At 35.2% G+C, this 23,685-nt stretch overlaps 1 protein-coding gene across 2 annotated transcripts in view; it reads right to left on the bottom strand.

The window, feature by feature from the left end:
- The window catches only part of DNAJC10 (DnaJ heat shock protein family (Hsp40) member C10), a 62,169-nt gene that overhangs the window by 11,159 nt on the left and 27,325 nt on the right, over positions 1-23,685 (bottom strand). The window contains exons 10-18 of one of the 2 annotated variants that reach the window (XM_079925274.1): positions 17,183-17,226; positions 16,398-16,535; positions 14,335-14,424; positions 13,442-13,555; positions 11,793-11,847; positions 6,628-6,755; positions 6,215-6,331; positions 2,142-2,243; positions 768-923 (exon numbers count right to left, since the gene is read on the bottom strand). In XM_079925274.1, coding sequence (XP_079781400.1) covers positions 768-923; positions 2,142-2,243; positions 6,215-6,331; positions 6,628-6,755; positions 11,793-11,847; positions 13,442-13,555; positions 14,335-14,424; positions 16,398-16,535; positions 17,183-17,226 — 944 coding nt within the window. Of the gene's footprint in view, positions 1-767; positions 924-2,141; positions 2,244-6,214; positions 6,332-6,627; positions 6,756-11,792; positions 11,908-13,441; positions 13,556-14,334; positions 14,425-16,397; positions 16,536-17,182; positions 17,227-23,685 lie in introns of both variants that reach the window. The other variant, XM_079925273.1, reaches the window with a different exon arrangement.

Below are 23,685 nucleotides of genomic sequence, written 5' to 3'. Positions count from 1 at the left end.
CTGGAAATCTAATTTTGTAGTCAAGAACTTATTACAATTATTGCAGATTAAATAATTGATTTTGTTCATCTATGACATGGGGAAAATTGTGTGGTTATAAAATTCAAAGTGTTAGAAACCAAGAACGGATGAAGTTCTTTGCAATGGTATTTCAAAGAGTTACTTTTTCAAATGCAGCCATGGGTCACAGCATACTGAGTCACGCCCAAATTTAAAAATTTTATTGAAAAGAGCAGAAAATTATATTATTATGAATTTAAGATACTAAATAATTTTAACTCTTAGGTTTATTATTTATCTTAGAAATAAATACAAAATAGTAATTTCATTTTCCATTCTGGTATTTAAATAATTTGTTCCTGATCCTTCATGATTTATACTGCTCTGTAGGAAATTTAAAAATGTTTCATTGATCAAGGCCATTTTTTTCTTACTTTAAAGTCTCACAATATTGTGAAGAAACTGTATCCTCAAGCTCTAAAAATGAAGACGTAGAAAAAATGTTAATAGGAAATAAAGGAGATCTTTATGTTGATGCTGGCAGAAATTTGGTCAAATATACACCAAGTGACATAGAAAAAAGGGTAATTATTCTATACTATTCATATACCAGACAGAAGCAGAGTTGAAATCTAATTGGTATATAAAAAGTGATCAGAACTTTTATTAAGTGATAATCTAGAGGCGGGTTCACTCAGTTTCAAAATAATTGTTAAATAAACATTCTTAGTAAATGTTAAGATTTACAATAAACTATTTTACTACACCCGGGCCATTCTTTTCCATTCTGGCATTAAGACTTGACACGGATGACACCATGGAGAATAGAAATCAACCATCCAGACTTCGTCATGTTTTCTTTGTTTAACTAGTTCATTGAAAGTGGTGGGTGTCAAGGAGATCACTGAAGGATTCATAAGATCCTAAAGAGAATACAGCGTTCATTGTAACAGATATAAAAAGGAGTAGTTCATATATTCTTGGCAAATTGTTGGTATATGTCATTTAGAAAGGTTCCTGTTTCTGAATAATCAAAAGATACACTAGGATATATAAAGAGAATCTATAGTGAATTATTTTAAAAAGAAATGATCCATAATTTATTTTTTAAGTTTGGATTTTGCCAATCAGTCTTATTAAATCAAGGTATATTTTCTTATTTTATACATCACTAAAATCATCTTAGGTAGAGAAAAGAGGCAACTTTAATTAAGGATAGAGGTAGATGAGGCAAGAGTTCCAAGAGCTGCCCAGATGTCTACACAGGCCATATAGTTCTTTTTGGAACCAATAATTGGTTTGGAAATGACCCTTTAATTATTTATGGAAAGCCTACTATTCTATTTTTCTGACATTCCGACGAGATACTGCACAACCTCAGATCACTTGCTCCAAATACTGTTTTAACAGAGCTTCAGTCTATCATGATTGGGTAATACTAATGAAGATGTTCGCTTCCCTGGGGAAACAATTAAAAACAACACAAAACAAAACACTATTACTTTGGAGGAGGAGGGAGAGATGAGCAGGACAGAAAGTAGAATGGTCACTGCACGGATAATAAGCTAGAATTGTTCATTTCTTTCTTAGGAGTTCCCCTGTAACTATTTTAGTCAATTAAGACCATTAGTGAGAAAAAAGGAGATGTTGTAGATGTAGAGCAGTTCTGGGCTAATAACACAGCAGGCTCGGCATAAGCTGCCTGGGCTTGAAGAAGCCCTCCATTGGTGGTTGGGGTAAGACTGTCCTTAGCCACATATTTCTTGGAATTATACAAGAATGGGGCTCACTGCTATCTCATCTATATGAGACTGAAAAGAAATAATCTGTGGTAATTCTACCTGAGAAAACAGGGAAAGGGGGTGACAAGGCTTTATGTAAAAGTTACAATTTCATGTGTTAATAAATGTGTCCATAAGTACAAAGCACTATACTAGGTAACAAACAAAACATATACTTGCTATAAACTCTGAAAATAAGTCTATAATATTTAAAAGAGTAGAAAATTTAACAAATTAATGTTGTCAGAAAATGTTTTGGCATAAAAAGAACAAATCCTATTATTAAACATTATCAAATATTCATACAAAGTGTAAACATACATGGAAGGATTTATAGCCACAGGCTATAACTTAAAATACCTCTACGAACTCCAAGATCTGTTCAGCAGAGTGATGTCCTTCATATTCATGAATGTTGGACTGGTTGAATACCACTGTTGTTGGATAAGCCTGAATGTTATACTGTTAGGAATGAGAATACAAATTAAACAAAGATTTTATACACTTTACCCAATTGTTTCAAATTCATAACCAGCTTGCCTTTATTTAAGTAACAACAACAAGATTTTAAAAACTCATTGCTAAACTGCTGGTGACTGAAAAATTTTAGCCTGGCCAGATTTAGCAAAGGAAATAGATTTATTGTTGTACTCCTGAGTATCTGATCCTTATTTATAGTTACTCCATTAGCCATAAAATCCACAGGCACTGAAACACTGAGAAGTGAGTATGGGTAATTATTAGCTTGGTCCTCTTCTGCTCTCCTGAACCAAGGTGTATGAGGATGTAAAGAGCAGACTAATCTCTAGCTTGAGTGTTTTTTTTTTAATACCATAATAAACACTCCAATTTGTTTAGAAGTAGAAGAAAAATCAAGGAAATAATAATAGCAAGAATAAGGAAATAAATTAATAATTCATGTGTATAGAACCATATTTTAGGTTAAAGAATTACGAATCATGCCCTAAAAATGAGGTCACTTTTTATTCTTTGCTCAATTCAGCTTTTATGGTAAAAAATACTATAATTTCCTCCTCAGAATTAGTATGAACACTAATCCAGGAAGCACTTCTCTAAAGTTTTTATTTTTTTAAAAAGTTATAAAGAGATCCCTATCTGTGGATTTGCTGTAGCTGAACTTTGTATCCTCGAAGTTGAAAAGCACTCATTAGCAAATTGGAATCTTTGACTAGGATTCAAAAATAATTTTAGAAAAAACAATGGAAACATTTATCAAACTTTCATAAATGAGCACAAATAACCCATTAGATGAACAAAACAATAATTTTATCTAACATTTGACAAGTCCTTATTATGTGCTGAGCACCTTTTTAGCAGTGACACGTGGAGTTTCTCATCTGTTCCTCACAACAATTCTATTCAGAAGCTAAAATTACTAAGTCAACTTTATAGATGAGGAAACTGAGGTACTGAGAGGCTAACTGACTTGGTCAAGTTAGCCAATTATTTAGTAGTGAATCCTGACTTCTATTCCAGCTGAATTTGATGCAATAGTTTTAAATCTTTAAACTCTGCTTAATTATCTATAGGATATTTAAAAGTTGAGATTAAAAGTAGAAAAACTACAGGAATTCAAATTAATTAGTTTATCACAATATTTTATCATTGCTTACCACCTTTTTAAAGTCACATACAAGGCATTCAAAACCAAAGAAAGGCCTTATTTATTTCATTTTTAAAACTTATTTTAATGAAATTTCAAACATAATGAAAAGAGAATAATCTAACAAACACTCACGTATACCTCTGCTACATTTAAAGATAATTAACTTTTCTGCCATTCTGGCAGACTGTTGAAAGTTCTTTCTTGATCCCATTTCCTTTCCTCCCTGACACCAGGAAAGAGCACGTATGCAATCCACTGATGTTTTACACTTTGGCTACATGCATATGTATCCCTAAGCAGTATACTGTAATGTTTCAGCACTTATAAATAAACTTTCTATAATTTCATCATACTCTATACTATTCTGCAACCTGCTTTTTTCATTATATTCTTGAGATTTACCCATGCTGGTAAAGACAGATCTAGTTTTAAGTCCTCTATGGTTATTCCACTCTGTGACTGGATAATTAATTTATTCATGTACTTGCTACTGTCAGCTAAACTTAAAAAAAAATTTGATGGATGGGGTGTATGACTATTGCTATAATTTGTACTTTCTTGATGACTAGTGAAGTCGAACATTTTCCATATTTATTGAATTTCCTCCTTTACAAAATTTCTGTACACTTTCTCATTTTTCTTCTATTTAAAAAAAATTGATTTGTAGTCTTTAAATATTCTGGACAGTAAGGTTTTGTCAGTTATATATGCTGCAAATATTTCCTCACTCTGTTGTTTGCTTTGACTTTATAATGTCTCTTTCTTTGAAAATAGTTTTAAACATTTAACATAGCCAAATTCATTCCCATTCATAATCCTTAGTGTATGTGTGCCTACACAGGCATGCATGTCTGTGTGGAATGAAATTATTCCTCACACAGATGCATAAAGATTTCACCCTACATTTACTTCTATTATGCTTGCCTTTTTTTTTTTTTTTTTTTTGTGGTGTGCGGGCCTCTCACTGTTGTGGCTTCTCCCGTTGCAGAGCACAGGTTCCGGACCCGCAGGCTCAGCAGCCATGGCTCATGGGCCCAGCCGCTCCGCGGCATGTGGGATCTTCCTGGACCGGGGCACAAACCCGTGTCCCCTGCATCGGCAGGCGGACTCTCAACCACTGCGCCACCAGGGAAGCCCTCTATTATGTTTTTAAAACACATTGTTTTTTTTAAAAAATTGAGGTATAGTTTACAATATTTAGTTTCAATTGTACAGCAAAATGATTCAGTTTTATATATATATATTTCAGATTATTTTCCACTAGAGCTTATTACAAGATATTGAATATAATTCCCTGTGCTATACAGTAAGTCTTTGTTGCTTATCTGTTTTATGTATAGTAGTGTGTATCTGTTAATCCCATACCCCTATCTGTCCCCCTTGCAAGCTTTGGTAACGGTAACTTTCTGTGAGCCTGTTTCTGTTTTGTGTATATACATTTGTATTTTTTTAGATTCCACATGTAGGTGATTTCACATAATATTTGGCTTTCTCTGTCTGACTGACTTCACTAAGTATAATACTCTCTAGGTCCATCCATGTTGCTGAAAATGGCAATATTTCATTCTTTTTAATGGCTGAGTAATATTACACACACACACACACACATCTTCTTAAGCCAACTGTCTGTTGATGGGCACCTGGGTTGTTTCCATGTCTTGGCTATTGTAAATAGTGCTGCTGTGAACACCAGGGTGCACAAATCTCCTCAAATTAGTTTTTGCTTTTTCTGGATATATATCCAGGAGTGGGGTTGCTGGATCATATGGCAGCTCTATTTTTAGTTTAAGGAAACTTCATACTGTTTTCCATAGTGGCTGCACCAATTTATATTTTCACCAACAGTGTACGAGGGTTTCCTTTTCTCCACACCCTCTCCAGCATTTATTATTGTTTGTAGACTTTTTGATGACAACTATTTTGACTGGTATGAGGTGGTACCTCATTGTGGTTTTAATTTCTCTAATAGTTAGTGAGTTGAGCATCTTTTCATATGCCTGTTGGCCATCTGTATATCTTCATCATAATAATTACTTAAAATCATCAGATATCCAGTGTTCAAGTTTCCCCAATTATCTCTATTGTTTTTTTCTGGAGTTTATTTGAACTGCATCCAAACAAGGCCTAGACACTGCATTTGAATGATATGTCTTGTATATGTCTTTTTCATCTTTTTTTTCCTTCTTTCAATGTATATATCCAATAAACTGGTGTTTGTCCTGTAAAGTTCTCTACATGCTGGAACTTGGAGATTTTATGTACCTGGTGTCACCTGACATGTTCCTCTGTCATTGGATTTCCTATACACTGATATCTGGAGGCTTGATTTAGGTTTTTTTCCCCCCAAGGATATTTTATAATTTCTAGTTCTTCCTAAACTGAAGAGTATTTATTAACCTAAGAAAATATGTTGTATGTAAACAAAAGTTAAGAAGCTTGTTTAATTTCTATTAACTACACTTAAAAGACAAAGAATAAAAACTATAGACCACCAAAAGGTAATATTAAGTTAAAAAAAATCTTAAATAATTGAAAAATCAAATAATCATGTATTTTATCAAGTCAACTAAATATTTTTCTGAGTTTCATAAATAAGACCCTGTCTACACTGAACCACATATTATCTATTTACATTTAGTCCAATCATAATTTTATATCATTTTGTTGAAGTTATTTCTTTAAATAATTTGTTACTACTCTAAATGTTAGATGTACATTTGAAAGTTATTTTATTGCTTTAACATTAGGCTGCCAAAACATTTTACAAAAACATTAATTAGAATAAATTTTTTGTACTTTGCCTTACCATGTTACAGAGTCCCTCGTGAACTGTACAATCTAATGTACCAAACTTAAGCTGACCGTAAAGATGCTTTGATGCTTTTCGTAACTCTGGCAATAAAGCTCGACATGGTGGACACCACTATGAAAGAAAAAATATTCATAAGCACTGAGCCAAATGAAACAAAAAAACACCATTTTTACAACAAGCAAATTCTAAGTAAGACAAACCATACTTAGTTACAAATCTTATGCATTTATATTCTCAGTCCTTGGAGGGGAGGGGCAAGTATATCAGCCTTTCCTAGAATATGTGGCAGTGGCCAAACTGAGTAACATGATTCTAATATTCATGGTTCAAGGTTACCCAGAAAATGTTTTTTTGCTGCGACAAGAGAAAATGACAATATCGAAATTTGACAGATAAACATAACTTACAGGGGCAAAAAAATCAACTAGCCATGGTTCTTTGTCATTGGCAGGAAAATTTTGAGGTCCCAGTGTGGTAACATGAGAATTAACACTTTCTTTGGCAAAGGCAAGTATATCATAAAGAATCTTCTTTCCTTTGAAACAGAGAAAGAGAAAAATTTAAATCTACATTCTGTCTTTTTATCCATAGAAACATTTCAAAGCTTTTGTACTTGAAATATTAAAGAGAAGATACACTTATTAACAAATTGATTTTGTTGAGGTTTTAGTGTTATGTATACTATATACACATAGGTTTGCTCTGCCAGGAGAAACCTTTCCTTTACTCTGTTTCTTAGAGGATCAGATAAAATGTCAAGATCTCTTTGAAAAGTTCCTTCATCCTCAGAGGCAGAATAATTTCCTTGCAGTGTCGAGTTCTTTTTGCTTACCTGAACTACTGTTACAGCCTCTTAAATCTGTTTCTTCAACCTAGACTTCTCTTATGAATTCAAAACCTGTATTACCAACTACCCAGTGGAAATATTTACTGATGTCATATAAACATTTTAAACAAAATATATCCAAATTGATGTTGAGCTATTTTCCCCTAAACTTGCTCCTTTTCTCACCTTCCCTACCTTGGCAATGGCATAATCATCCACTAGGTGCCTAAATAAGATGTCCCGGAGTTATTCTTGCCTTCTTTCTTTGTATCATAGCTCCATCTCCTACCATCTCCAACCCCAATTTAGGCTACTGCCTAAATTCAGTCTGACCTACTGAAATAACCAAGCTGGTCTTTCTGTTCTGCCTTCCTTAACTAATTCATTTTCTACATTGCTACCACAGGCAAGTTACAAAAACATTCAACTGATCATGTTGTCCCCTTGCTTAAAGACCACTGCCTAAAGAATATACTCCTTAGGGCTTCCCTGGTGGCGCAGTTGTTGAGAGTCCGCCTGCTGATGCAGGGACACGGGTTCGTGCCCTGGTCCGGGAAGATCCCACATGCCGCAGAGCAGCTAGGCCCGTGAGCCATGGCCGCTGAGCCTGCGCGTCTGGAGCCTGTGCTCCATAATGGGAGAGGCCACAACAGTGAGAGGCCCGAGTACCGCAAAAAAAAAAAAAAAAAAAAATATATATATATATATATATATATATATATATATATATATACTCCTTGGCTTGGCAAATAATAGCTTTCTTAGGACCAGCACATAGTCCATTTTCCCATGTGCCCTCTGATTTATTCACTCGATAGTCAATATTAAGTCAAGCACCTATTATGTGTCAGGTCCTGTTTTAAATGCCATAGTGCATGCAAAATTAAAAAAGATACAGACCTTCTCCTTAAGGAGTTCACAGGCCAGTAGAAGAGAGAGATTTTCATAAATATTTAAATAGAGTGAAAAATGACACCACATTCTCCTGCTTTTTTCTCACTCTTTAGCTGCTGCTGCTTGAATTGCTTCATGAATTCTATCTTTGACAGTTCCTTAAAAATGACCCATAGGGCCCTGATTTTGTCTCTCTATGCACTTTTGACAAGCTCATACTCACCCAAAGCTTCAATTACCATTGATATGATGATCATTTGTACCTACAGCTTTAGCCCAAACTCTTCTCCTAAGGACCAGGCCTATATTCAACTGTGAACTGGGGGTGTCTACTCCATGGCACCTCCTCCCCCAGGGTTCTCTTCCTCACGGAATGGTGCAATCAGTCACTCAGCTGCCAATTCACCAAGTCAGAAGCTTGGGTTTCCTTTTCTTATTCCCCTACATCTAAAATCTAAACACAATCATTGGGGCTTCCCTGGTGGCACAGCGGTTGAGAATCCGCCTCCCAATGCAGGGGACACAAGTTCAATCCCTGGTCCAGGAAGATCCCACATGCTGTGGAGCAACTAAGCCCGTGCGCCACAACTACTGAGCCTGTGCTCTAGAGCCCGTGAGCCACAACTACTGAAGCCTGCACGCCCTAGATCCGGTGCTCCACAACAAGAGAAGCCACTGTAATGAGAAGCCCATGCACTGCAATGAAGAGTAGTCCCCGCTCACCGCAACTAAAGACTGCACATAGCAACAAAGACCCAATGCAGCCAAACCCCCCCCCCACAAAACCAAAACACCCCCCCAAACCCCCCACAATCATCAAGTTATACTGATTTGTATTCTTGGTATTTAAAAACTCTGTCCACTTCTTTTCATCCACATTACCACTATTTAGATAAGGTAGCCATCTCCTCTTACATAAATGACTGCATCAGACTTCTACCTGCTCTCCTTTCGTCCAATTTTTGTTTCTATCCATTCTAGGCAGCCAGTCGCCTTTCTAAAATGTAGAACTAGTTGAATCATATCTCTGCTTAAATCCATGAATCCCTCTGCTTTGCCTCCAGGATAGAGTCCAAATTACTTTACCTGACAGAGGAAACACATAATTTGGACCCCTGGTGCCCTCTCAAGCTTCAAGTCTCATTCCTTTCCACACTCAACATTCCAGTTATCCTGAAATTCTTGCTTTCTAAGAATGAATGAGGTACCCTTTTATTTCAGAGTCCATGAATACATTCGCTGGTTCCTGGAGTTGGAATGTGTTTAACACCTCTTTATTTGTATAACCATTACTTCTACTTTAGATCTCAATGAAGAGCTTGCTTTCTCTAACCTCAGAAAATTATTCCATCTATATGTTCTGCCTAAGTGCAACCCATACTTCTCTCTTATGGTAGTCAGTCTCCAAGATAGCCCCCAATGATCCCTACCTCAGGTACTCATACCACTGCTGTACCAGGGTTGGTGGATGTGACCAATAGGATATGGTGGATGTGACGGTTTATATTATCTGAGATCAGATTATCATTGCTTGTGTGTGTGTGTGTGTGTGTGTGTGTGTGTGTGTCTCTCTCTCTCTCTCGTAAGTCATTCTGAGAGAAGTGAGTAGCCATACAGAGAGGCCCACCTGGTAAGGAACTGAGGCCTCCTGACTATGCCATGAGTCAGCTTGGAACCAAATCTGCCAGCCTCAGTCTAACCTTCAGATGGCTGTAGTCCTTACCCACCCTGACTGCAACCTCATGAGAAAACCTGAGCCAGAACCACTCAGCTAAGCTGTTCTCAGAATCCTGAACACCAAAAACTGTGTGAGTTAATAAATGTTTGTTGTTTTAAGCTGCCAAGTTTTGGCGTAATTTATTACTCAGAAATAGATAATACTCCTCACTTCAGACATTTTAAAAGTTGACCATCTACTTGTCTGTTTTCTCTACTAGTTCATAATGTTCACAATAAACACCTATTTAAATCCAATACTCAACACCTATTTAAATACAAAGAAATAATACAAGTTACACTATAAAGTTAGTGACAAAATACAAAAGGAAGTACTTGGGTATTCATGGTATATTACAGGGAGAAAATGCTTTATGCAAAGTTTTGAAGGGTGACTGGGAGTTTGCTAAATATTTTGAGGGGCAGGAAGAAATGATTACATTGCAGGAGTAAGAAAAAAATCTTGTGTAAAGGCATAGGAGTGAAAGAACATTTTCAGTGATCTACAAGTAGCGGAGCTAAGATTATTTGGAGGGGCAGAGGTGGGAGATGAGGCTGGAAAAACAGGCAGAGGCACAGAGTGAATGTACCCTATTAATTTGACAACTATTTACTGAGCTACTACGCACCAGCATCCTAGGTGCTGGAAGTACAGTGGTGAGCAAGACAAAGTCATTGCTCCTATGCTAAGGAATCTGAAGTTTATTCTAAAAGAGATCAGGAGATTCAAGGCAAAAAAGTGACATGTGAATGTTCTAGGTATTCTAGGGTAATAAATCTGCAGATAAAACAAGTAATTAATTGTAAAGAGAAAATGCTATGAGACAATTATATTGGAGAATATTAAAGAAGATGAAGGAGATGATGGACCTGAAATAAGGCAGCGAGGGGGAATCTGAGAAATATTTCAGAGGAACAGAACTCCATTATTAAAACCTGGGTCATTTCCAGCACTTTCAGGAGGTGGCATAGTTTAGCGTGGCTATAAGCATAGGCTTTGGAGTCAGACACACTTGGATACAGAATCTACCTTGACCAATTACTGGTTGTCATGGGCAAGTTACTTTATCTTTCTGAGCCTCAGTTTTCTCCCTTGCTGGGTTGTTGTGAAGATAACGATGGATATGCACAATATGCAAATTCTTTTAGAAAAACATTGCATTTATAAAAAGTACTGAATAAACAGTAGTTACTGTTAAGTTTATCTTGTCAAGTCTTTGCTCACAGAATTCCTTCAGTCTACAGGGCCTCACTTGTTTTTCTCTTATTTGCTTTGGGAAATTGAGTATTCAAATGTCATTTTAATTCAAAGATCACCTCCTGACCTATACTACGCAAAAGTCTCTTTATTTAATCTTATAATTTATACATAATGACTATTACAATGTTTTTCATATTTTCTTATAAATCTCCCTCCTCTCACCCACCACTAGATGATATTTTAAGCTTCTTGAGAGCAGAGTCCATGTCTTATAATTTTGCACTCCTAACACCTAAAAGAGTGCTTGTCATGTAACAGGCATAGTTATCAATATCTGTTATTTACTAACTGTGTTATAGTCAGTAGTTTATGTCTCTCTTTTGCTACATTTGACCTTTTTTAGGACAGGGACGATGATATATTCCAAACCCTAGGAATTGGAACTGTACTTTCATGATGCAGGGCTAAAGTCCCAAACAAGGTGAAATGCAGAAATATAAATTCAAGAGAGATAACAAAGCAGTTAATGGAGATGTCTGGTCATCTAGTGTTTGAAAAATCCAAAACAATGTCTAGAAATTGCCCCTAATGACTGAGATGCTACATTTGGCATACTGAAATGGAAACTAGGTGTTTCTTATTTTTGTCAACAAGACAAACCCTGAAATTCCTTACTAGCCTGACAAGTCATCAGAGCTCTTACTGAAACAGTGATCAAAATATTGGGGAGAAAAAAGGGATTTATTTTAAACAGTAAAGAAGATAAAACAACTATATTTAATTCAAAATATCTTTCCCCACAAGAAACAAATTTACTAATAAGTGAGAACAAAGTTATTTTTCATAATCAAGTCCATATAAAACAAGGTTAAAAAGTAGAATTAAGAATTACTATTTGAAAATTGAGAAATTTTTATCACTTTTTCCCTTCTTACCATGATGAATTTCAAATTCCTTAGTTCCTTGTCCTTTAAATACTGCTAGACATGGCTGAAAAACATAGAGATTACTACAGATGTCTGGTGCAGAGGAACAGTCAAACTTGCCAACCTAAAGTATAAAGAGAAGGTTTAATCCGTTGAAAATAAAATCTTACCCATTCAGTTAAATATTCATAAGGATAATCCAAAAATGACACTGCTATAACAACGCAGCTTCTAAACAGAAGTTAATGGACCATGAAAGTAAGAGACAGAACTAATTAATTTACATTTAATACTGAAACTAAATTTAGTTATAAAAAAAAATGCCTCCTAGAGATTTCAAAAACCTGAGAGGAAATTTCCAAGAAAATATTAAGTTGTTTAAGAAACCACCCTTCTAAAAATGTAGAGAATATTTATATAATCGTGGGGTGGGGGAAAGAGAGAATGTCTTAAGAGAGACCCTACAAGCAGAAATAATAAAGAAAAAGGTTCACATTTTCATATGGTATGGAAAAAAAATCCAGCGGGCAAATGATAAACCAAATATTTGTAGCATTTAAAACAAAGGATCTATTAAGAAATAAAAATATGAACATCCTATCAGGAGAAAGAAAATGGGCCAGAGACATACATGGAAAATAAAGTAGAAAGCAAATAAATGAAAATGAGTATTATTAACAAATCACTTTAGGCCTATTAGGACAGTGCTAATTATAAAGAATGATAATACCAGGGCTGGCACTGGTATAGAGAAATGGTCACTTACATGCTGTCAGTAAGAATATAAACTGATATAAACTTCCTGGAAGACTCTGGTAATGAGGATAAAAAACTTTGAAGAAAATATATCACCTTGGTTCAAAAAATTCCTCATACTGCATTTTTGCAGTATATCTTTTTGATATAAAAATGGAAACAAAGTCACCAGTAAAAGAGGATTTGTCAAACAATCATGGTGTAACCATACAGTGAAATACTGCTTGGTCTTTAGGACGATGACTGATACATTTACATACACACACACATATACACATATATATTACACTGGTATGTGGAAAAATTTATATCACTAAATGGAAAATTTTACGAAAGAGAATTTAGTGAATCTAATTTCATTAAAAAGCATACATATAAATTTACATGTATGTCTATTACAACGGCCATTACAATATGCATATATGTGCACACACATACATATGCCCACACTTAAAAAGCTTGAAAGGTTATAACAGTAAATTCTTAGTAGGTTTATTAACAGTGGAGAAAATGCGGATAATTTTTAGGCATCTACTTTAGTTCATTTTAGTGCTTATTTATATACGCTAATTTAAAATAATGAATATGAAATTACTTACATAAAGAAGTAAGAATTTAAAAAAGGGAAAGATATCCTATTCTATAGTATGCATTCCAGAAAAACTATCACACAGATTTATCACATACCAACTACCCAAAAGAAATGAAGGTTAATCTTTTTCGGATATCATTTTAACTTTTAATACAAAAAAGAAAACGCAACAGAAGAACAAAGGCATTTAGGGGTTTCTTAACCTAGAATTTCAAATAAACATTTTTATGTTATTTAAAACATAACTTTATGTACTAAATTAAGAAGAGAGCACGTAAGCAGAAGGCTAGGCAGAATACACTTTTCTTACTTGAATATGTTCATTTTTAAGTAGAGTTTTTAGCTTCTTCAACTCAGGATCATTTGAATTTTCATTTTTTCCAAAATGAAAAAATAAGAGCCACCGATGATGAGCCAAACGATCCTTAAAAGTGATTAAAGAAGAAAGTGATAAAGGAAAAGAAACATGAGAGATGGGAAATCTTAAGAGTTCTATCAATAATTTCCATTTCTTTGACTTAATTTTAACTATCCTACCCATTATTTCAAAATACTGTCTAAAATTCAGACCCAGTCATATTCTTATTTTGTAGTTTATTTGTAATAATGCTATATAAATCAATTATATAATATTACACAAAGAAAAGAGTCACTAAATCATAAAATCTTAAAGACGATGACTGTGCCAGGAAAAAGTATGATTTCAACAACACAGAGCCAAAAAGCTGAAAGGTGGGGAAGTCAGATTTCTTCAGGTTTAACAAAAAGTTTGGTAGGGATATAGACTTAGAACACTCTGGGATCAAAAAGTAGAAAAAATAATTGATTCTACTACAAACTGAATATTTCTAAAGTTGCTTCTTAATTCTCAGTGAACAATACAGATAGTTCTGTAAGCGAGAACAAAGAGTTCCAGATCAGATCCAAAGTTGCTTTGTGATCAAAATCTTGCCTTTTCTGATGCACCTCCTGCAGCCTACCTTCAGGACTAGTTAGGTTTCCAAAACTACAGATCCACACTGAAGCTGCAATGCCAGCAACCCTGGCATTAGAGTTCAACCTAGAACCAACTGATATATATATATAAGTCCTTTGAAACTGCTACTTCTTCTCCAAAATGAATAAAACAAACGCTGATTTTAAAATGTTAAGTTCTGAAATGTTACCAACATTTAATACTATTTATTATTAAAAAAATATTACCTCTAGTGTGTTTGCCGAAAGTAGTTCAAAATCTGGAAGGTTATGCATTATTTCCAAATATATTTCTTTAGCATCCAATGAATTAAGAAACTAGAAGTAAGAGAATCGTAATCTTTTTAATCAACGTTCACTTATTTTAGTATCTTAGTTTTTCAGTTTTCAGAGAAAGAACTTTTAAGGAAAAACATAGAAGTTACACAGCTTTTAAGCTAATTATCCTAAATGTTGTCCTTTTCCAAAAAAAAGAAAACGACAGTATATCATATTGTGGCAATTATTAAACTGGGTTGTTTCTTTAAAAAACAGTGATGTAAAATAAATTTCATTATTAGGTGTTTCATTACCTGGAATTTTCTATTAACTATGCTGCATATTCTACAATAATCCTCAAAATAACCTGGAGTGACCTCTGGCTCACTGGGAAAAAGCTATGGTATGTTCAGTTTAATTTTAATGCTAACATGTTTTACAGAATGCCAATGCTTTACGAATTCTTGTTAAAACACTAGAATATTTGGTGATCTAAGATGCTTCATACCCCAATCAATAATTAATAGGAATTAAGAAAAACTTATTGGAAAACTGGAATGGACTTTATTATAGAGATTTTTAGAAATAATGCACCAAAACCAAACCACTTAGGAGTTTTACAGAGTAAAATGTATACATATAAAAGATATATTTTAAATTAAATATATTTTGGATCTAGGTCTCTTATTTAAAACAAAACAACTGAAATAGACACATCTCGATTCTAACAAACCTTCTTTATTTCTGTCCATGTTTTATCCTCAGCATATTTTTCTCATAGAACTCTCTTTGCTCTTCTAATTCTCATGGAAGCAGCTGCTATTACAGAGTGCAGCAATAGTTACATCAAGAAAATGTATACAGGGGTTGATGAAACAGTTTATTGTATATCTTTAATTATAATAAACTATTTGAAATTCATATATTACTTGAAAGATCTAAAACTCCATTAAAAACTTGTAGGAACTACCACTGTATTCACAGTTTAATTGTGTTTGACATGAGAATAATCAATAGAAACAATGTCTATAACGTAAGTACAGAAAACTCAATTTTCAGCTTAAAAAAAAATCTATAGCATATTCCCAAAAAATCTATGAAATAACTTGTTACCAAAGGGCTTAAAAGGCCAAAACGGAAGACTTTCATGTCTCAGTACTATAAGCTCATTCACTTTAGTCACATTCATGAAGATTTTACTAAAAATACTCCCATAACAGCTTATATAAATATTAAGTTACAAATCCAGTGGAACCTCTTATAAACCTGTTTGTTTTAGAGTAAAATTTGGCAGTTACATCTAGAAGGGTACTGTCCAGCCTCTGAATTTCACCTGCCAGACATATTTAGCTGACATAGTGTTTTACATTTTTTAAAACTTGAATGCTTTTAGGAGGGACAGGGACTGCTAATTCGTCACTCTGTGTTGTCACATTTCTAATATCACTCATTTATGTTTCCTAAGATCATATCTGAGCTTGCTGTTTTATATCAAAAATTAAAATACAGAAAAGAAAGCTAAAGGTAGTCTGTCTTATATCAGTCTGTTTTTCTTTGTGGGTTCTCTAGGGACCTATCCGATATGCCAGTATTTGTCTCAGCTCCTTGACAACTATCTTGAACCTCAGTTTCCTCATTTATAAAATTAGGAATGTGAACCACACCAGTAGATTGCCAAACTGAGTCTACACCAGAATCAAACAGGGTGCTTTAAAAAAAACAGATACCAGATTCCATCTAAACCTACCAATGATCTATATTTTAACATTAGAAAATACACAAATAAATGGAAACCAATAAATATTCATTTAACCTAAGAATGTATTCCATACCTTTGGGTTTTTAAAACTGTAATGGTTTATGCCACTTTAAAAATAATCCTTATAGCTTAACTTTATAAACTGAAATATTAAACAGAATCCCAGAAATTAAATATTCTAAATAATTAAGTGTCCTATAATCAGGTGATATAAACTCGTTCCTTGTTTTGCTCATTGTTTACAAAATGATGTATTTGAATAAGTGATTCATACCAAAATACCACTTTTCTCTTTGTTATTTAAAGTGGCTCCAGGAGGAAAATATGCAGTAGTACTTGTTGTAATGTCCAAACTTTTACAAAGGTTGTCCTGGGTGGCACAGTCCATCCATCCTACATTAACAAGACCATCCTAAAATGGAAAGAAACAAAAAATCGTGTTGTAAGTGGAAGAAAAAGTTAAAAGGATTTATATTTAGCAAAAACACAACTTTCCTACTATTCATTAAACTTTTAAAAAGAACACTCAAAAAATGATGCAGATTTGAATAACATGATTAATAAATTTAATCTAATATATATAAAAATTACACCTTACATAGGAAACATTTTCAAGCATACACAGAACATTAATAATCTTCGTAAGTGGCAAACTCCCAACCCATAAGGCAGCTTCAATAGTGTTAAAGTATCAACAACACACAGACTGCACTCCCTGACCATAATATGATGAGACTAAATAAATAAAATAATAAAACGACAAAAAATAATGTTTAGAAATGACAAAAACACTAATATATAACTTTCTGGTTAAAGAGGAACTCTAATGGAATACTTAGAAGTGAATGATAACGAAAACACCATATGTTAAAATGTATTGAACACAGCTAATTAATTAGAAAGAAACTTACAGCTATGAATACATTTATCAGAAAACAAGAAAGATTACAAATAAGTGAGATAAATGTTTAAGAAACCACCAAAGAAAATATCTGGAATCAGTTTTTAAATGTGTTTCTTAACATGGTGATACAATTTTACAAAGTAGTTGATGCTTACCAACATCCCACTTAACCTGAGACGTGTCTGTGAAGTCAAACAATCTGGTGGGGGAAAAAAAACTTATGAGGCAATTTCAGCTTAAGTCTGTACTTTCATTAGCTGTTCCCCCAAACCATCATGTTGATTCTTAGGCAATTAATTGGGCTGTGCTGGTAAATACTGAGACTTTTATTTACTAGGTAGACATAGAGGTCAATGTCTCATTCTTCTCCCTCCCGTCCCCTTTCCTCTCCCTACCCCTCCCCTCCCTCTCCTTAGTCTTTTATTCTCTCCCCTTAGTTTCTCAGGATTTCCAGCTAAAAAGAAAAGAAGGAATTCCCTCGCAAGTACCTCTTTAGGAACTTATTCTCAAATGTCTCCTCCTATCAACAGTCCCCTTTATCCAAGGGATCTCATGATTTGGGGTAATAAAATGTAATGCCTATTTGATAAATAACAATATGTGCAGAATCCTTAAAATACAATACAATCTTAGAATAGCTTCTTCACCGTTTTTATGTAAGTCCTATAAATATGAATGCTACGACACAATGAGATAGATTTAGAAGAAAGGGAGATGCAGCATCACAGAGCTCACGGGGATAGGTAAAATCAATCTACCTATGGTAAAAGTAAAATAATGTCAGAAAGCTTTAAAAGTTTTCCTTATGTGTGGAATGGAGAGAAACATGTGCATTAGGCCAAAATGAGGGAAAACCCCTCAATGACAGACTAAGTTTAAGGGTGATTTTTGCTGCAAGGCAATACATTCCTAAGATGGGCCTTACCCCATGAGGTGAGTGGCTGATTTTATCTGCAAGGCAATACCTTTCCAACACAGCAGCATAAAGGCTGAGAGGTGAAGTATGGGGAAAAGATCCATGTTGGGATTAAACATATGAAAATGCATTCATTAATTAGGATATTTTCTAACACTAGGACCAATTTTTAACCAATCTTATTGCTTGAATACAGTTTACGTTTGTGTAGGGTACTGAACTTCCAACTTAATTTACTAGGGGAAAGGGTCCTAGAAACGGAAAGTTATCATCTTCAAATATATATATATATATATATATATATTTTTTTTTTTTTAAGGTCGCAGCACATGACATGTGGGATCTTAGTTCCCCAACCAGGGATTGAACCTGTGTCCCCTGCATTGGGAGTGTGGAGTCTTAACCACTGGACCACCAGGGAAGTCCCCCAAATATATACTTTTATGAGGCAAACATGTACATTTTTGAAATGAATACATATGAGGGAAAGTCAGTAACTGCAAAAAATTATTATTTTGTGAGGGTTGTATCTGTCAACAACTAATTATTTTTTTGAAGTGTCAAAAACATTTATAGCTATCTGATGGTATAATTTACCATAAGTATAATTAAGCTGAAAAATTTGCCCACTGAATATAAACCATATGATACTTTAAGAAATTAATAACTGTAGAGGAGAGATCAAGATGGTGGAGTAGGAAGACATGGAGCTCATCTCCCCTGACAACATACCCAAAATACATCTACATGTGGAACAATTCTCATGGAAAACTAACTGGAAAATGGCAGAACTCCTACACAACCAAGGCTGCAAGAAAGATTTCCATATAACCAGGTAGGATGGAAAAGGCATAGGGTTGGGACCCCCATCTGAGATGGATCTGAAAGGAAGAGAAGGTCCCCATTGGCAGACCCTCAATGTGGGGAGCAAGTGGGTTGAACCACAGACTGGACATTCCAGTCCTGGGGTCCTGCAAGGAGGAGACAAGCGCCCTTGGCTGCTGGGAGAACTGCTGGGACAGATGAAGGGCTAGAGAAGCCTAGACTCTACTCATGAGGAGTACACATGTGCTGGTTTACCAAAAATCAGGGCGGAGAGAGCTTTGCACTGGCAGCTGCCACTTGGCCACACTCCCCAATCCGAGCTGGTTGAACATCCCGGCCCCGCTCACTCCATACCACAGCCTGGTGCTAGATTTGGGCCAACCAAGCCCTGGGAGAAGACTTGGTCTAGCTATGCAGAGACAGACTGGGGTCCTGGGATGTGATCTGGGTGGAGTGGAAGTGGCCACTGTCAGCACTTGCTCAGGTAGTGTCGCAGGAGCACCCCGCAGTTTGCCTCCCAGTGGAGCCAATGCTCTGGCTCCACCCACTCCACACAGCAGCTTAGCCTTGGAGCTGGGGCAGACAGGTCTGGAAGAAGACTGCCACGGGGTCAGCCCAGTGCTCTGGTGGTAGCACAGCCACCTCAATTCCTGCAGCCACTACACCCCAACCCACAGCCCCAGCCTAGTGAATGTCCCAGCCTCACCCACTCCACACCACAACCTTGCACTAGGTCTGGGATAAACAGAAGAAGGGATGAGGCCTTGGGCTGGTTCCGACTGGAGCCTCAGATGCCTACAGAGGTGGTGTACTGGTCCTTTGTGAGCACATGGGCCTCACTTGCTTCAGCAATCACCTCCTTTGTGGGCAGGGCACCACTCAAGGGGAATGGAGCCTGATTGAGCCCGACCCACAGGGCATTTACTCCAACAGCTGAGGAGCAGGCCCTGTCCCTGACAGGGCAGCAACAGCTATGCAGCAAAGAGGAAGTCCCACCTCACACCCTGCACAGTCTTTAGATCCCTCAAAACCAACCAAACCCCCTATCTAGGTGATAACGACCAGCATACCCCGAAGAAAGACATGGCTGGTGTCCATCATACACACAGAGTCTACACAGGGATGCTACCACATAAAAACACCCCTTTAAGACCATAATAGATAATCGTTTCTCCTAAAGTCAGAGACAGAGACAGTTAAGTAAAATGAAAAGGCAGAGGAAATACTCCCAATTAAAAGAGCAAGAAAAATCCCCTGAAACAAATAATGAAACAGAGCTCACCAGTCTACCAGACACCAAGTTCAAAAAGGTGGTTATAAAAACGCTAAATGAATTAAGAAAGATCAATATAAATGCATATCACTGTAACAAGGAACTAGAAACTACAAAGACGAACAAATCAAAAATAGATAAATAATTCAATTTCTAAGATAAAAAGAAATCTAGAAGCAATGTACAGCTAACTAAATGACACAGAAGAATGAATAAGCTGGAAGACAGAATAATAGAAATCACCCAATCAGAAGAGCAGACAAAGACAAGTGAAAAAAAAAATGAAAGGAACTTACAAGATCTATAAAATAATATAAAATGTGCCAACCTATGCATAATAGGGGTTTGAGAAGGAGAAGAGAAAAGGGGATCAAAAACTTATTTGAAGAAACTATGGCTGAAAATTTGCCAAACCTAAAGAAGGAAACAGATATCCAGATACAAGAAGCACAAAGGGTCCTAAACAAGATGAACCTGAACAGACCCACAAGATATATAATTAAGATGGCAAAACTTAAAGACAAAAAGAGCATCCTAAAGGCAGTGAGAGAAAAACACAGAGTTAATTACAAGGGAACCCCCATAAGGCTATCAGCTGATTTGCAGGCCAGAAGGGAGTGGCATAATATACTAAAAGTTATGAAAGGAAAAAACCTGCAACCTAGGATACTCTATACAGCAAGATTATCATTTAGAATAGAAGGAGAGAGAAAGAATTTCTCAGACAAGCAAAAACTAAAAAGATTCAGTAATACTAAACCTACCCTAAAAGAAATATTGAAGGGTCTTCTCTAAATGGAAAAGGAGCAAGACACTCTAGGAAAGAGAAGATCAAAATAGGCAAGGCAAATACATAGTAAGAATTGAAGATCACTTAAATAAACTAGTATGTAGACTAAACAGTCAAAAAAAATTGTAAAAGTGACTCTATAATAAAAATAAAAGGATAAGTATAAACATGTAAGATAGGATATCAAAATTGCAAAGTACCAGGGAGGGGAATAAAAAATGTACATCTTTTAGAATGTGTTTGAATTGAGTGGCTATCAGTTTACATCAAGTAGATAGTTATGGGTCAACACACCTGAATTCCATGGTAACCACAAATCAAAAACATAAAATAGATTCACAAAGACCAAAAAGAAAGGAAGTCACGCATACAACAAAAGAAAATCATCAGACCAAAAGAAAAAACAAAAAAATAAACTAACTACAAAACAACTGGAAAACAAGGATTACAATGGTAATAAATACAAACCTATCAACTACTTTAAATGTCAACAGACTAAATGCTTTGATCAAAAGACTGGCTGATTGGAAAGAAAAACAAGAACCTGAAATATACTGTCTACAAGACACTTACTTCAGGATAAAAGACACACACAGACTGAAAGTGAGGAGAAGGAAAATGATATTTCAGGCAAATGGGAATGACAAGAAAGTGGGGGTAGCAATATTCATATCAAACAAAGTAGACTTTAAGACAAAGGCCATAAAAAAAGACAAAGAAGGGCATTATATAATGATAAAGGAATCAACACAAGAGGATATTATACTCATGAACACATATGCACCTAATATAGCAGTACATAAATATATAAAGCAAATACTAAAAGACATAAAGGGAAAAACTGACAAAAATACAGTAATAGTAGATTTAACACTCCACTGACATCAAAGGACAGATCATCCAGACAGAAAATCAAGAAGGAAACAGTGGTTTTAAATGATACAACAGACCAGTTGGACTTAATAGATTTCTACAGAATACTACATCCCCTGAAAACCCCAGAATACACATTCTTTTCAAGTGCACATGGAATGTTCTATAGGACAGACCACATGCTAGGTCATAAAACAAGCCTCAACAAATTTAAGAGGATAGAAGTTATTTCAAGCATCTTTTCTGACCACAATGATATGAAATCAGAAGTTAACTATGGAAAGAAAAACAGAGAAAGAACAAACATGTGGAGGCTGAACAACATACTACTAAGAAACAAATGGGTCAAAGATGGAATCAAAGAAGAAATTATAAAATACCTTGAGATTAAGGAAAATGAGAACACATTACAAAATCTCTGGCATGCAGCAAAAGCAATTCTTAGGGGGAAATCCACAGTGATACAGGCCTAACTCAAGAAACAAGAAAAATTTCAAATGAACAATCTCACCAACCACCTAAAAGGATTAGTAAAAGAAAAACAAAGTGCAAAGTCAGCAGAAGCAAGGAAATAATAAAAATCAGAGAGAAATAAAATAGATCAGGGAAAAAAACAGCAACAAAAAAGATCAATAAAACCAAGAGTTGATTTTTTGAAAAGATAAATAAAATTGACAAGCCAGGCTCATCAAAAAGAAAAGAGAGGACCCCAATAAAGAAATTAAGAAATGAAAGAGGAGAAATAACTGATATCACAGAAATATAAAAAATCAGAAGAGAAATACAATGAACAGTTACATGCCAACAAACTGGACAACCTAGAAGAAATGGGCAAATTTTTAGAAACATACAGCCTGGCAAGACTAAGTCAAGAAGAAACACAGTTTGAACAGGCTAATCACTAGAAGTGAAACAGAATCTGTAATAATAATTAAAAGAAAAACTTTCTGCAAACAAAAGTCCAAGACCAGATGGCTTCACTGAAGAATTCTACCAAACATAAAGAACTTAAACTAATCCTTCCCAAACTATTCCAAAAAACTGAAGAAGCGGGAACACTTCCAAATTCATTCTATGAGGCCACTTTTACCCTAATTACAAAACTAGACAAAGACACTACACACACAAAAAAAGTTACAGGCCAGTATCTATGATGAATATAGGTGCAAAAATCCTCAACAGAATATTAGCAAGCTGAATCCAACAATACCTGAAAAGGATCATACACCATGATCAAGTTGGATTCATTCCAGGATCACAAGGATGGTTCCACATATGCAAATCAATCAGTGTGATACACCGCATTAACAAAAGGAAAGACAAAAACCACATGATCACATGATCATCTCAACAGATGCAGAAAAAGCATTTCACAAAATTCAACATCCGTTCATGATAAAAACTCTCACCAAAGTGGGTGTAGAGGGAACATATTATGACATAATAAAGGCCATTTACAACAAAGCCACAACCAACATAATACTCAGTGGTGAAAAGTAAAAGCCTTCCCTCTAAATTCAGGAATAAGCTGAAGATGTCCACTCCCAGAGCTTCTATTCAACAGAGTATTATACATCCTAGCCACAGCAATCAGATAAGGAAAAGAAATAAAAGGTATCCAAATTGGAAGAGAAAAGGTAAAACTGCCACCCTTTGCAGATGACATACAATACTCTATATACAAAACCCTAGTCTTCACCCAAAAAAGTATAAGAACTAATCAAGGAATTTGGCAAGATAGCAGCATACAAGATTAATACAGAGAAATCTGTCATGTTTCTATACACTAAAAATGAAATGTAAGTTAAAAAAAAAAAAAATCCCGTTTAAAATCTCATCAAAAAATTTAAATACCTAGGAATAAACGTAACCAAGGAGGTGAAATACCTACGTGCTGAAAACTATAAATCACTGGTAAAGGAAATGAAAATGATTCAAAAAAATGGAAAAATATCCTATATTCTTAGATGGGAAGAATATT

This window comes from Stenella coeruleoalba, assembly GCF_951394435.1.
Source record: "Stenella coeruleoalba genome assembly, chromosome: 6".
In the NCBI taxonomy this organism is placed as follows: domain Eukaryota; kingdom Metazoa; phylum Chordata; class Mammalia; order Artiodactyla; family Delphinidae; genus Stenella; species Stenella coeruleoalba.
The sequence above is the reverse complement of the archived record's forward strand: the minus strand, read 5'-3'. Positions and strand labels throughout refer to the sequence as shown.